Raw genomic sequence first — 14,885 nt, 5'->3', positions numbered from 1 at the left:
CACTATATGCACTTCCTCTGCCCACGTGGAACACGAGGCATTCCCTGCTCCTCTCATGTTGTGTCTTTTTCCTGATTGACCTCTCACCCCGTGGCCTCGCCCATGCCCCATGTGCTGGAGTATAGAGCAAGGACCAGGCTTCAGGGATTGTGTTAAGGAGCTGAGGTGATAGGGCCACTGGCTGGTGCTCACCCATAGTGGTGGCTGTGTGACCTGGTCAAATCTTTCTTTGGAAGAGCTTGTGGTCACAGGTGTGTGGGGATGAGTGAGGAGACCAGTGGGGAAGCTGTAACCAGGGTTCTAGGGAAAAGTGGTCTGCTCTTGACCAGGTGGAGGTGCAAGGATAGAGAGTAGGATAAGTGAAAAGTGAAAGTGAAGTCACTCAGTCATGTACGACTCTTTGCGACCCTGTGAACTGTAGCCTACCGGGCTCCTCCATCCATGGGATTCTCCAGGCAAGAATACTGGAGTGGGTTACCATTTCCTTCTCCAGGGGATCTTCCCGACCCAGGGATCAAACCCGGGTCTCCCGCATTGGAGGCAGACGCTTTAACCTCTGAGCCACCAGGGAACACAAATATTGGACTCTCAGACCAGCAGGACTTGGTGACCAATTGGCTATGGAGCACAAAGGAAAAGGTGACAAGTGAGAGTGATTCCAGGGCTCCAACTGAGGCTGAGTCAGGAGATCAGGTTTTGTAGGAGATGCTCAGTTGAGTCTTGGACAGGCTGGGTGTGGATTGTCTTGGGCCTTTCAAGATGGGGATATCCAGCAGGCACCTGGCTGTGACAGGCAGCCCTCAGGTTGTGCAAGAGATATGCTTGGGAGTTGCGTGTATAATTCTGTCAGGAAGCCCTTGAGCCTGGTTCAGTTCAGTTCAGTTCACTGATTGAGGCGTGTCTGACTCTTTGCAACCCCATGGACTGCAGCATGCCAGGCTTCTGTGTCCATCACCAACTCCTAGAGCTTGCTTAAACTCATGTCCATCGAGCTGGTGATGCCATCCAACTATCTCATCCTTTGTTGTCCCCTTCTCCTCCTGCCCTCAATCTTTCCCAGCATCAAGTCTTTTCTAATGAGTCTGTTCTTCACATCAGGTGGCCAAACTATTGGAGCTTCAGCTTCAGTATCAGTTCTTCCAATGAATATTCAGGATTGATTTCCTTTAGGATGGACTGATTGGATCTCCTTGCAGTCCAAGGGACTCTCAAGAATCTTCTCCAACACCACAGTTCAGAAGCATCAATTCTTTGGCACTCAGCTTTCTTTATGGTCTCTCATAAAGAAGGCAATGGCACCCCACTCCAGTACTCTTGCCTGGAAAATCCCATGGGCAGAGGAGCCTGGTGGGCTGCAGTCCATGGGGTTGCGAAGAGTCGGACACAACTGAGCAACTTCACTTTAACTTTTCACTTTAATGCATTGGAGAAGGAAATGGCAACCCACTCCAGTGTTTTTGCCTGGAGAATCCCAGGGATGGCAGAGCCTGGTGGGCTGCCGTCTATGGGGTTGCACAGAGTCAGATACGACTGAAGCGACTTAGCATATCCGTATATGACTACTGGAAAAAACATAGCTTTGACTATATAGACCTTTGTCGGTAATGTCTCTGCTTTTTAATATGCTGTCTAGGTTTGTCATAACTTTTCTTTCAAGAAGAAAAGTTTTCTTTCTTTAATTTTACTTGCTCCTTGGAAGAAAAGCTTTGAGCCTGTTGATCTTGTCTAAGATGAGTGGAGCAAAGGGCCGAGGGAAGGACAGATGCAAGCCCCTGCATTCAGTCAGATGGGGCCCAGTCAGTAAGGGCGATGAGGTCAGTAAGGTCAAGAGGCCTCCCAATGGAGAGGAGTGATGAAGTCAGAAGAGGGGTGAAGCATGAAGGGGATGTGAGGACGGAGTGACAAGGAGTGCAGAGAACAACATCAGGAGGCTGGTAGGGGCTGGAAGGAGAGTGGGCACAGGGGTAGGAGGATCTACTGAGTGCCCCAAATCTGAAAATCTAGCCTTCAAACTTGACCTCTTCCTCCTCCTGGGCAGGTCACATCCCGTGAGTCACTGTCTTAACGATTCCTAAAGAGCTCTGAGTTTGTCCTTACTCCTCTCCATCCCTCGGTGCTCACCTGATCTGGGCGTGTGTCCCCACCATGGTGGCCTCTGAGGGGGTCCCTGCGTCCTGTCCCTTTGTGCTCCAAGTCCTTTCATAGTCCGGGGGCTTGGCTGTGTAGGTCTCTATCTGGCTGACTCTGCTCTCCTCCCCAACCCCATCTGACCAGTTTGTGCTCCTCCTTCAGGTTCCTCCTTCATTTTCACTCCATCTCTCTGCTCTAGGCCTGTCCTGAAAGGCAGTGGGTGGCCGGGGCATGGGGTAGTAGTGGCAATGGAACATCCTCAGGCCAGCCAGTTCCTGCCTCTCCCTCCACCCAGGAGGTTGATCTGAAGTTGGACCTCACAGTGATGTGGAGCCTGGGGGTGTGGAAGAGCTCGTGCAGGGTGCTGTGTGTGTGTGTGCTGCGTGTGTGTGCTCCATTTGTGCTCTGTGTGTGTCTATGCTCTATGTGTGTGTGCTCTGTGTATGTCTGTGCTTTGTGTTTGTGTGTGCTGTGTGTATGTGCTCTGTGAGTGTATGTGCTGTGTGTGTGTGCGTGCTCTGTGTGTATGCACACTCTGTATGTATGCTCTGTGTGTATGCTCTGTGTGAGTGTGTGTGATCTCTGTGTGTGCTCTCTGTGTATGTGCTCTGTGTGTGTGTATGCTCTGTGTGTGTGTGCTCTGTGAGTGTGTGTGCTCTATGTGAGTGTATGCACTCTGTGAGTGTGTGTGCTCTGTGAGTGTGTGTGCTCTATGTGAGTGTATGCACTCTGTGAGTGTGTGTGCTCTGTGAGTGTGTGTGCTCTATGTGACTGTGTGTGCTCTGTGTGTGTGCTCTATGTGAGTGTGTGTGCTCTATGTGTGTGTGCTCTGTGTGTGTCTGTGCTTTGTGTTTGTGTGTACTATCTGTGTGTGTGCTGTGTGTGTGTGTGCTCTGTGAGTGTGTGTGCTCTGTGTGTATGCGTGCTCTGTGTGTATACTCTGTGTGTGTGTATGCTCTGTGTGTGCTCTGTGAGTGTGTGTGTATGTTCTGTGTATGTGTGCTGTGTCTGTATGCTCTGTGTGTGTGTGCTCTGTGAGTGTGTGTGCTCTATGTGTGTATATGCTCTGTGTGTGTGTGCTCTGTGTGTGTGCTCTATGTGAGTGTGTGTGCTCTGAGTGTGTGCATGCTTTCTGTGTGCATGCTCTGTGTGTGTGTGTGCTCTGTGAGTGTGTGCATGCTCTGTGTGTGCTGTGTGTGTGTGCTGTGTGTGTGTGTGCTCTGTCAGTGTGTGTGCTCTGTGTGTGTGTGTGCTTTATGTGAGTGTGTGTGCTGTGTGTGTATGCTCTGTGTGTGCTCTGTGAGTGTGTGTATGCTCTGTGTGTGCTCTGTGTGTGTGTGCTCTGTGAGTGTGTGCATGCTGTGTGTGTGCTGTGTGTGCTCTGTTAGTGTGTGTGCTCTGTGTGTGTGTGTGGACTACTGGATGCGCTCTCACCATGGTTTTCATCCCCACAGGGTGCCCTGGGATGTGGGACAACATCACGTGTTGGAAGCCCGCCCACGTGGGTGAGATGGTCCTCGTCAGTTGCCCCGAACTCTTCCGAATCTTCAACCCAGACCAAGGTGGGTTTCCCCCGGGCCTCTTCAGGCTGCACTTGGTACAGCCTGTTCCCCCAAGTCAGACCCCAGGCATTCTGGGGGACAAGCCCCGAAGACCAGGGGCACCCTGCGAGGAGGTGGTTCCCGTTTCGGAGCCCTGTGCTGGTGAGAGGAAATCAGGGACCCCCGTGCACAAAGGGACACAGAAGCACCCTTCACACACAGCAAGGCCCCGTAGAGGCACGTCATTGTGCTGGGGCAAGGCTAGGCGCTCGGATGTGGGCTCCATCACGTAACCCAGCTGGGGACCTTGAGCAGGGCAGTCACCCCTCTGTCCCCCCATTTCCTAGTCTATCAGATGGGAATGTGGAATGGTGACTGGGAGAATTTAAGTGGAAATCCCTTAGCAGGACTGGGTGCAGCTTGATGGTCAGTTATAAGTGTGAGCTGATGTTATCACCATGATCACTCATACAGGGAGGCCCAGATGACTGCTCTCCATGGGGAGGGACCTAAGGGGAAAGGGTTCGGAGGGATCTCTCCTTTGGGTGTGAGTCTGGTGGGTTCTCCAGGCCTATTTCTGCCTTGGAAGAGACTCATTTGCCCCCAAAAGAAGGTTGGTGTCTGCTTTTAGTGAACATTGACACTGGGAGGGGCCTGGAGCCAGACTGGGCCTCCACCCTGACTCTGTGGGTGTCCCAGGAAGCAGGGTGGCAAGCTGGGGGTCGCTGAGTTAGGCTGGGCAGAGGGAGATGGAGGGACTGGGCTCCAGGCAGGTGATGTACTGAGAACCACACGTGGACCACCGAGTCCTGGGTTGGGGCCTTGGTTTGAGGAAGGAGGGTAGGGACCCCTGCAGGGACAAGAGGGTCTGAGACACTTGTGTGGCCATGCATGAGTCCCTTGAGATCTGGTCCTCAGCTTCCTCCCTCACCTGCCTAAGGTCTCGGTGAGTGTCCGTCTAGAAGTAGAGAGTCTCCAAGCTGCATTTCACTCCACTGTCCTCTAGCCTATGTGTCAGAGGCAGAGGCAAATGTTTTCACACCTGAAAGCCCAGCAGCCTTGTTTCTGCCTGCAGGGGAGTCTGCGTGGAGCAGGTGGTGCAGGGAGATAGAGGCAGTGTGTTGGGGATGCCCGGCCCCATCTCTGGCTCCCCACCCAGGACTAGAGAAGGCAGGGTCTAGCTATGCTGTCCCCATCTCGCCTCCCCGACTTTCTGTTTGGGCCCGTTAGCCATACCGCCCACCTCCAGAATCTCAATCCAGGCCAGTCCAGTTAAACTCTCCCATCCTGACAGTGGCGTGAGGACTGGATGCAACCCAGAGTAGAACGGGAAGTGCTGAAAGGAGAGGCACAGTGTGAATGGTGGGACGTCAAGTGGGGTGGCAGCCCGGTGATTCAGCCCCGATTTCTAATTCATTCCTATAGAGACCAACTTAATCACTTCCTCCATTCACGTACTCCTTTCATTCAGTCATTTATTTAAAGTTGACAGAACATCTACTCTGGGTCAGGTACCGTGGCAGGACTACTTTTCCACCACGCACAGAAAAGGTAAAATGAATCAGCAGTAAAATAAAATTTTCTTAAGATATGCTTTCTTTCAGATTCTATGCCTCCCTCTGGCAGTTGCACAATGAATGTGTTATTTACACCTGCCTCTTAATGGTTCATTAAGGCAGGGCCTTTTAGCATCTCCATTCACAAAGTTAGACTTGACTTAAATACTTAGAAAGCTGAGAACTGCAGTTTTCTTTTTATTTCCTGGTTCCCAGGGCTGAATCTCATGCTCATTGTAATAGGCGCTGCTTTGCAACTGTTGGAGATGCAGGAACGCGATCTCGCTCCTCCTTTGGAATGCCTCTCTTTCTCAGTAACTGTGCCCTGTTCTTGCAGGAATGGTAGAAGTCTCTAGTAGAACAGTAGAATCCCAGCTTGTAGTTCTCAGGCCTCTGGGGCCCCAGCACAACCGCTCTTCAGAGTCTGGGAGTGGGAAGGAGCAGGGCACCATCAGCAGGGCTCAGAGAGCAGATTGACTTTAGCCGACCTTGCTCACCTCTGTGTTTTCTCTCTTGCTCTGTTTCAGTCTGGGAGACGGAAACCATCGGTAAGAGGAACCTTGGAGAGAACAGACTGCTGATCATCTGTCCATCTGTCCATCTTCCCATCCAGCAGGAGCCCAGCTGACTATTAGGAGTGGGTGGGGGTGGAATGAGAGGTTCATCAGGGGCTGGGCTCATCCCTCCTTTCCCTGTCCTCCCCCCTTGGCCATCTGGAGGCTGGGGAGACACAGGGAGATGGAGAGATGCAGCCCTTCCTTTGTCTCAGGGTGCTCACGGGCTTGTTTGAGAACATGGGACTCACCTATAGAGGGCTCAGCAAGCAAAGACATCTGTGTGCTTTGGCATGAGCTTCTGTGTGTGTGAGCCCATGCCGATACTGACATCCCCAGGGCCATGGAGTCGGAATGCTTGGCAGGCTCCGGAGCAGAAGAGACCTAACCAGGTGACATGCAGGCAAACTAACAATGGTGTCAGGGAAGTCTTCCTGGAGGAGGTGACGTGTCAGTTGGACCTTGAAAACAGAATTTTGAAAAGTAGAGGGAAATGGGAGTTCATTGCTAGCAGAGGATTCAGTCTAAAAAAAAGTGGAGGTGGAAGTAAAGAATTGGGAGAGAAAGAGAAAAATATGTCTGAGGAGGAAATCTTTGGAGTTTTGGGGTTCCTTTGATGGGAGCGGTTTGTGGGCTGAGATGGAGGGTTGAACACCAAACGAAAAACCCAAGCTCACAACCCATATTGCTATTTTTTTGTCCTTTTTCCTGAAAAGAGTCGGTTAACGAGCTTTTTTTTTTTTTTACAAAATAGAAATAGACTCAGAGACAGAAAACAGACTTATGATTATCAAAGAGGAGAGCGGAGGTGGAGGTAGAGATAAATTAGGAGTTTTCCACGAACATATATGCACTATTTTATACAAGTTAGACAAACAACAAGGACAGACAAAAAGAGAAAAGGCCAGTCACCCTCTTCCAGTCCTCTCTCACTCCAGAGGTCCTCCCCTCCTCCGGACAGTGTCTCATTTCCATACCCTGTCGTCCAGTGGGGAGAACTGAGTCATGAGCCACCATTAGCATCATAGAAACACAAAGCAAATGGGATGGCCCTGGAAGGTGCAGTGTGTATGTGGCTGCTATGTGTGACGCTTCCTCTTGGCTGAGACCCCACCTCCCCCTGCCCCCCATCTCTAGACTAGGGGCAGCTTTGACCTTCCAGGAAGCAGAGTAAGGAGTGGATAGCCCTGGCAAGCTGATGGTCAGGTGTCCTGACTCATGCCCACGTCTGTTTTGCAGGAGAGTTTGGTTTTGCAGACAGTAAATCCTTGGATCTCTCAGGTAAGAGATGAACTGATATTGACCATGGGCTGGCTGGAGGGAGGTCGTCTAACCTGTAAGGTCACAGGGAGGTAACCTGTGAGCTTGGGGACCCCCTTCCAGGATGGGCTATGCCTCTCTGTGGCTCTGTGATCTTTGTTAGCTCACTTTCCTTCTCTGATGAAGTTGTGGATTTTCTCCATGGAAATTTGCATGCAAGTGCTCAGACAGAACACTGTGCATATAATTTCAGGGAAGGACAGATCTCAGTAAAAGAACTCCTTTGATGGAGTTTAAATGGCCCGTGATAGCTTGGAGCTCCCACAAGAAGAACAGTGGTTCTCATACTTTGTGATCACAGTCACCTGTGTGCTAAGTCACTTCAGTCATGTCTGACTCTTTGTGGCCCTGTGGACTGTAGCCCACTAGGCTCTTCTGTCCATGGGATTCTCCAGGCAGGAATATTGGAGTGGGTTGCCATTCCCTTCTCCAGCACAGTCACCTATTGGGCTTGTTAAAACAGATTCCTGGACCTCGCCCCTGGAGTCTCTGATAGAGCAGTCTGGGTGGGGCCTGAGAATGTGCATTTTGGCCAGTCTCCCTGGTGATGCTAATGGGCCCGTCTAGGGAGGGCACCCACTTTGAGAACCTCTGCCCTAAGATTCTTTGCTTCTATGAAGTTGCTGGAGCAAAACAGCCTAGTGAAGTAGGCGCAGCCTCTGGAGGGTGTTGGCAGTCTGGAGAGTACTCCATCTTCCGGAGATTTCTATCAGAACAATAGACTAGCAGATTCATGGAATAGTTCTAAACAAAAAGGTTTATACTTTTCTGAGCCCACACTATATTTTGAAAAGGGTAAGAAGGAAAATAAAAGAAAGGAAATGGCTTGTATCTCCAGGATAGTTTTTAAAAAAAGATGTTTTTCAGCGCGGCTTCCCTTTCCTCTTCCCACCACCCTGATGTGGGCAGAGCAGAGAGGAGACCCAGGGAAGGGAAGGGCTTGGCCACTGCCATGGTCCCCTAGGACGTGCAGACTTTCTGAAAGAAACGTTCAGAGGGACTTGGAAGGAGGTTGCCAGCAGCAGCCTGAAACAGATTTGCTGGAAGAAAAAACCATTTGGCATTAAACTGTGGGACAGAATTGACCTTGTCTCCCTGGGTCTGCTAGACGTCCTCCTTGTGCTGGGTCACATACGACCCAGAATCTGAGCTGCAGTAAGAGACCAGTCTCCCTGCTTTGGGCAGAGCTCTCTTTATGGCAGGATCACTCACCCTCTGCTGCTCCCCAAAGCCCCAGGAAGTGCATTTCTGACTCTTGGTTGAAAAGAACTGGCCTTGGATCTTCCAACTCAATCAGAAGGACATGAGGTTGGAAAAGTGTTGGAGTCGCCTGTGTTGGCTGCTGCCCTTGTCCCTGTCCAAGTTCCCGAGAGATGGCCTTGGCCTCTGAGCAGGGGTTCTTCTAGCAGCATGGATGCTGGAGCCCCTTTTATGCTGATGTCTCTTTTTTATGATTTCCTGGTCCCTGAATCCTGTGAAAGGAAGAGCCACCCCCAGGTGTCCTAATACACCAGGTAAACTCCCAGGAAGCCAGTCGGGGAAGAGGGGTCAGCCTGGGGCCACACTTAGGGGCTGGGCTGGAGGCAGAGGGGGCTGCTGCCTTTTCCCCTCCCCTAGACATCGTGGTTCACCCTTAGACAGTCAGGAGCAGAGAGGATAAAATGAGCAATCATTAAAGGCTAAAAGGCCCCAGGCAGGGTCAAAACCAGACTGGACTCCACTCTGCAGCCAACAAATGACTCCTGCCTCCTCTGGTGTCCTACAAAATGGCCTTTAAAGTCAAGCTAAAGAAAATGAAAGTACATTAGTGATAGGAAACAGACCTCTAAACTTGAAAAGGCAGAAGTCTTTTTTTTTTTTTTTTGGCCTGAATATGTATCTTAATAAGATCTGATGCTAGGTTAATGGAGGTCTGGTCCTTGTTAATTAAGCAAGCCACGTGCCCCCTGGATACCGTGGAAGCTGCTGGAAGGCCCAGAACTCCCAGTGAAAGCCTCACCTGGAGCTTCTCCAGATATGACGAGAGCTCCTGCCACACCACTGCCCAAGGTGATTCCTGGGCCAGGAACTCTGGGCCTGGAATCTGCATCTGTGATCCCAGGTCATTCTTGTGCTATTCCAGGGCCTCCAGGAGAGGGTCAGGCCTTTTCCTAGAGGGAAGGAGGCTGGATTCATCCTGGCTCAGTCCTCTCATTCCTTGTTTAGAGATCAGCTTTCATTGGTACCCCCTGCATCCCACGTTCTTAGTATAAAGGCTAAGCAAGTATTATTTTCACTCGGACACTGGAAGATCTCATGAACCTGTAGCTGCCATGCTTCTCAGATGGACATGTGGATTTCCAGGAATTTCTACTTAAGGAGTAATAGGCCATTAAGAATTTTAGACCCCTCTTACATCATTTCTGTGCCTCACCACGTTTTTGTTCTGCTGCAGACATGAGGGTGGTGAGCCGGAATTGCACGGAGGATGGATGGTCAGAGCCATTCCCTCATTATTTCGATGCCTGTGGGTTTGAGGAGTACGAGTCTGAGACTGGGGACCAGGTGAGTATCTGCTGCCCTCCTAAAGGTGGAGGGATGGGCCCGAGGAGGCAGGTGGAAGCACGTGTCCCCCAGGGGCCCTGACTCCTGATGAAACTGCAGAAACTCGAGTCCCCAGGCAGCATTCGTGAGTGCCTGCTGTGTAGCCAGATGCATGCAGGGCAGGACTTTCACTCACTCATTCTAGGCTGAGAAACAACTGTCCTGCTGCCTGAGCTCCTCCGGCCCCCACCGCGTGTCCACAATCTCCCTGGTGGCTTTTCCAGGACACCTGCCTTTCTGTGGTCCAGCCATTGTGGGGTTAACATGGGGCCCAACAGGGGGCCCCCTGGATCCTTCTCCAGGCTAAAGGCTGGCTCGTTCTGGCTGGTCAGTGCTTCTACACTTTACCAGCATGTAGCTTCTGCGCAGTGCAGATGGACAGAAGGAGGAGCTGGCTCAGTGGGAATGGGCTTGGGGAACCTGGGGTGGTGGAGGAGCTGATGGGGGAGGGCAGGAGAGGTGATCAACTAGAGAAGAGGGGAAGGAGGAGCTGGGTAGCATGCCCAGAGGTGGGCAGGCCTGGCCTGGGAGACTTGGTGCCATCCCTAGGGGGCCGGGGGCAGGCCTCACATGGAGCCCTGCGTATCTTGTGCTCTGCTCCAGGATTACTACTACCTGTCGGTGAAGGCCCTGTACACAGTTGGCTACAGCACATCCCTCGTCACCCTCACCACCGCCATGGTCATCCTGTGTCGTTTCCGGTGAGATTCCCGACAGCCTTCAAGCGACTGCAGCCCACCCCAGCACAGAGCCCTTGCTCTGCGCCTCCCACCCCCGCCTCCTGCCCTGGTGTCAGCCCTGGAGGTCTCTTGGAAGGCGTTTCCCCCACCCCTACGATAAGAGATAGGAAACTTGACCCCAGAGAGGACAACTGACTTGTCCAGGGCCACACACAGCAAGGCAGACCATGGGCAGTAGACCTACGCCCCTCGCTTTATCTTCCTGGGATAGGTGGGGAGGGGTCACAGGAGGGCGCAGTATGGCCTCCCTCCCTCACTGGAGGAAGCAGGTGGCGGGGAGTCTGGGAGTGAGTGAGGCTTTAGAGAGCTGGGAAGAAGGGGTGGTCTAGGTGGACGGCCCCCTTGAGACAAAGCTGTGGAGTCAGCCTGAAGCGGACCCCAGCGTGGAGGGTGGAAGGCTGCGGGGTTCCTGACCTCAAGGCGTCTGTCTTCCCCGCCTGTGGGTGTAGGAAGCTGCACTGCACCCGCAACTTCATCCACATGAACCTCTTCGTGTCGTTTATGCTGAGGGCCATCTCCGTCTTCATCAAAGACTGGATCCTCTACGCTGAGCAGGACAGCAATCACTGTTTTCTCTCCACTGTGAGTGTGCTAAGCCCTGCCATGATTAGTCCTCCCTGCAACGCCCCGCTGTCCAGGTGTTTTCCTGCAGGTTGAGGTGTTGGCCCCCGTGAACACAGAAACCCAGGGATGACCGTGAGATTACTAGCAGCCGGTGAGACCCCGGCTTGACATCACTTCCTGTTCCTTGGCCTGTGGGTGTACTTGGCAGAGCAGTTGAGGCAGGTCAGGTGGAGATGTCAAGTCCCACTTGACTAAGGAGGGAACTTGGCTCAGAGAGAGGACTGGCCTGGTCAATGGTGCTTTGGCCCAAGATGGAGCCAAGGGGCTGATTGACTGGGGTTCCCTCCATACCACCTACCCAGTTCTGATAGCTTTGGAAGTAAGCAGAAAAGACAGGCTTTGATGGGGGCAGGATGAGAGAACAGCCCAGAGCCCAACGCCTTGGCCTGAAAGGGCACACGTGGAGGCAAGTGTCTATGAGACTTCTGGGAGGGCCAAGGGTACCCTATTTACCTATGTGATATCTGAACCCTTTATTGTACCAAGGAGGCTCCTTCAGTATCCTCTTTATTCTCCTCATCTATGGGGGCTGGGGAAGAGGCAGAAAGTGGGGCTGGGGAAGGGGTAGAAAGCGGGGCAGAGTGAGCCTGGCGAGAAGAGAGGGTCTGGGCAGCTCCATGGGCAGCTTTGATTCAGACTCATAGGATGCTGCAGTTTTAGATTCTGAATCCAGGGATGTTGAGTCTTTCAGACCCGTGGGATGTTTAAGCCAGAGATGCCTAAGCTAAGGGCCCTCAGGATTCCCCCTGGTCCTGCTGGGCTGGATTTTCAAGGTTCGATGGGGACTTGCGCCCCCCTCCTCTTCCCCACTCGCCCTGCAGGTGGAATGCAAGGCCGTGATGGTTTTTTTCCACTACTGCGTCGTATCCAACTACTTCTGGCTGTTCATTGAGGGCCTGTATCTCTTCACCCTGCTGGTGGAGACCTTCTTCCCTGAGAGGAGATATTTCTACTGGTACATCATCATTGGCTGGGGTAGGTCTCTGATTGTGGCCTGGACAGGTTCAGGCCCCATGACCAGGATGTCCTTCGTCCCGCCATCCGGGAGTATCGGTCAGAGGAGGGAAGCAGAGGGAGGTGCCGCCCTGCCTCACAGCTATGGCGTACTGCTGGATCTTGGATACTTTCTTGCTCTTCTCCGTGTAGAGAGCTGAGGGAGGGGATATGCTCAGGGAGGCAAGGTAGCCCAGGGTCTGAGGGAGATATGGACCCCCAGAAGGCCTCGGTATGAGGGACAGTTAGGGTCCCCAGGACACCAGGTCTGAGAGGGAGATACGCCCCATGGACCAGAACCCCTTGTCTGAGGGGTCCATTGGCCCCCGGAAGCCCCAGGTCTGAGGGGGATCCTGGGCCTATTAGTTTTCCTGTTATCATGGGGCTCCTTTTCTTTCTGTGCAGGGACGCCGACGGTGTGTGTGTCCGTGTGGGCTATGCTGAGGCTCTACTTCGACGACACAGGGTGAGTACATGCTCAAAGCCAGGGCCGGGGCCCCAGGCAGCCTGTCATTAATGCCCTGAACTTCATGTTGATTGTCTCAGACAAACCATCCGACACCGGGCCTGGCTACGCCACCAGCCCTGGGCACTGACTATGCCCTGAACCCACTGTGGCTGGACCCACCCTGCCACATCTCAACTGGGGCCCAATGAGGGAGGGCACAAGGTTTCAGAGCCCTGCTCTTCCTCTGGGCTCCTCTCGGAGTGACTGCTCTCCTTTCAGGGAGGAGGGGAGGAACATTGAGGCTGAGATAGCATCCCCAAGAACCTGAGGTCTCAAGGGGGAATGTGGCCCTTGCCCAGGAGCCCATCAGTTCCCTGACTCCTGAGCTCTAGTCGCTGCCTTGATAGTGGAGCAGAAGAGAGGACCAAAGCACTGGGACCAGGATTGGGCTTGGGGGTACAGTCCCTCAGCACTCCTTTCAGCCAGCCCCCCTTCAGAGCCACAGGGTGGGACGTGCCACCCCGCTGTCTTGCAGGGCTCCCCGCTCCCAAGCATCATCTCTCTTCTTTCTGCCTGTCTCACAGCTGCTGGGATATGAATGACAACACGGCTCTGTGGTGGGTGATCAAAGGCCCTGTAGTTGGCTCCATAATGGTGAGTGTGCTTGGGACAAGAAGCAGGAGAGAGACAGAGGTCTGGGCTGAAAGGTCCGGGGGAGGAGAAATAAAGTGGTCACCACGCAAACCAACCTCCTTTATCATGGCTGCGTTATATTCTGCAACATGAATGTACAAGCTTTTAGCTATTCCACTAGTGTTGGACATTTGTCTTTATTCCATTTTACCTCATTATGAAATATGCTACCATGAAGAGTTCTGTGCATAGTTTTGAGAATGTGTGAATATTTCTTTAGAATTAATCCCTAGAAGTAGAATTGCCAGGTCAAAAAGGGTATCCCATATCATTGTCTGCACTTGTAGTTTCAATCATTTAAATTTTTGCACAGCTTTGTGGGAGATAATGTAGCTCATTGTTTTAATTTCTCCACATTGCTTGTGCAGCAAAGCAATTTTTTAACACATTTATTGACAATTTGCTTTTTTTCTGGTTACTATCTTTATTTCTTTGCTCATTTTTTCTAGTTCATTTGTTATCTTTCTTACTGTTTGATACTTACTTACTGCTTCATTTGTAACACATATTGTAGATATAATTCCAGCATTGCATGATTTTATACAGTCAGACCATCAGGCCTTTTCATCATGAATTCTGAGGCTTATTTCTTGTTTCTGGAAGTCTTTCCCAACCTCAGAATATAAAAATATTCTTAATAGTTTTATAACAATTTTATAAATTGGATTATTACATGTATGATGGGCTTCCCTGGTGGCTCAGATGGTAAAGAATCTGCCTGCCAATGCTGGAGACCTGGGTTTGATTCCTAGGTTGGTAAGATCCCCTGGAGGAGGACACGGCAACCCACTCCAGTATTCTTGCCTGGAGAATTCCATGGACAGAGGAGCCTGGCAAACTATAGTCCATGGGGTCACAAAGAGTCGGACACAACTGAGTCACTAACATTTCCACTTTCTTTACATGTATATCTTTAATCCATCTGAAATTTTATTTCTCTGATCTGAAATGATATCTAATCTTATCAAGTTTTTTTTCCCCAATGGATAGACATCCCACCCTCTAAATATTTTTATTAAATAGATCATCCTTTCTCCATTATGTAGAATTTTATTATAAACACTCCATGTACTCTACTTGTGTTTATCTCCAGACTTCCTACTCCATGTTACTAATCTATGCAGCTGTTCTTTGGCGAGTACCCTATAGTGCTGGTTACCATAATCTGGCAGCATGTTTTGATATCTGCTGTGGCTAATATTCCTTACCTTATTTTTTCCCTTCAAAATTTTCTTGCACATTCACTTTTTCACATGGACTTGCACATTTGTCAAGTTGAAGGAAAAAGACTGGTTGAGATTTTTTTATAGGAACGCCACTGAATTTATAAGCAAATTTGGAGGAGAAGTGGTTTTCTTAAAATACCGAATCTTCCTTTCCGAGAATATGGCATGATTCTCTATTTAGTCTTTCTTACGGAGTCATTTTGTATAGTGTTTTTTAAGTTGTCTTGGTAAGTTTACCTTTATGGTGCCTTTCAGTTTGTGCTCGTATGTAGGAATTATTCTTTTGTTGTATTTTCTAGTGGGTGTATTTGTGCTGGTGTTTAGGGAACCTATTAGTTTTTGTGTATTTTTTCCTTTCTTGGTTACCTTTGAAGCTCTTTTATTGGTTCTTATCCCTTTTCAGTTGATTCTCATGGAAAATTATATAACCTATAAATGAAAATATTTTTTCTCCTTCATTTCCAATATGTATACTGT

General features: G+C 50.8%; 1 protein-coding gene across 1 annotated transcript in view; it reads left to right on the top strand.

Moving 5' to 3' along the window:
- The window catches only part of ADCYAP1R1 (ADCYAP receptor type I), a 60,868-nt gene that overhangs the window by 25,052 nt on the left and 20,931 nt on the right, over window positions 1–14,885 (top strand). Inside the window, exons 4-12 of the mRNA XM_061165424.1 lie at window positions 3,585–3,692; window positions 5,755–5,775; window positions 7,021–7,062; window positions 9,536–9,645; window positions 10,288–10,385; window positions 10,874–11,006; window positions 11,870–12,023; window positions 12,447–12,507; window positions 13,074–13,143. Of these exons, the coding sequence (XP_061021407.1) occupies window positions 3,585–3,692; window positions 5,755–5,775; window positions 7,021–7,062; window positions 9,536–9,645; window positions 10,288–10,385; window positions 10,874–11,006; window positions 11,870–12,023; window positions 12,447–12,507; window positions 13,074–13,143 (797 nt within the window). The remainder of the gene's footprint in view (window positions 1–3,584; window positions 3,693–5,754; window positions 5,776–7,020; window positions 7,063–9,535; window positions 9,646–10,287; window positions 10,386–10,873; window positions 11,007–11,869; window positions 12,024–12,446; window positions 12,508–13,073; window positions 13,144–14,885) is intronic.

The sequence above is a fragment of the Dama dama genome, chromosome 18 (assembly GCF_033118175.1).
Source record: "Dama dama isolate Ldn47 chromosome 18, ASM3311817v1, whole genome shotgun sequence".
Classification (NCBI taxonomy): Eukaryota; Metazoa; Chordata; class Mammalia; order Artiodactyla; family Cervidae; genus Dama; species Dama dama.
The sequence above is the reverse complement of the archived record's forward strand: the minus strand, read 5'-3'. Positions and strand labels throughout refer to the sequence as shown.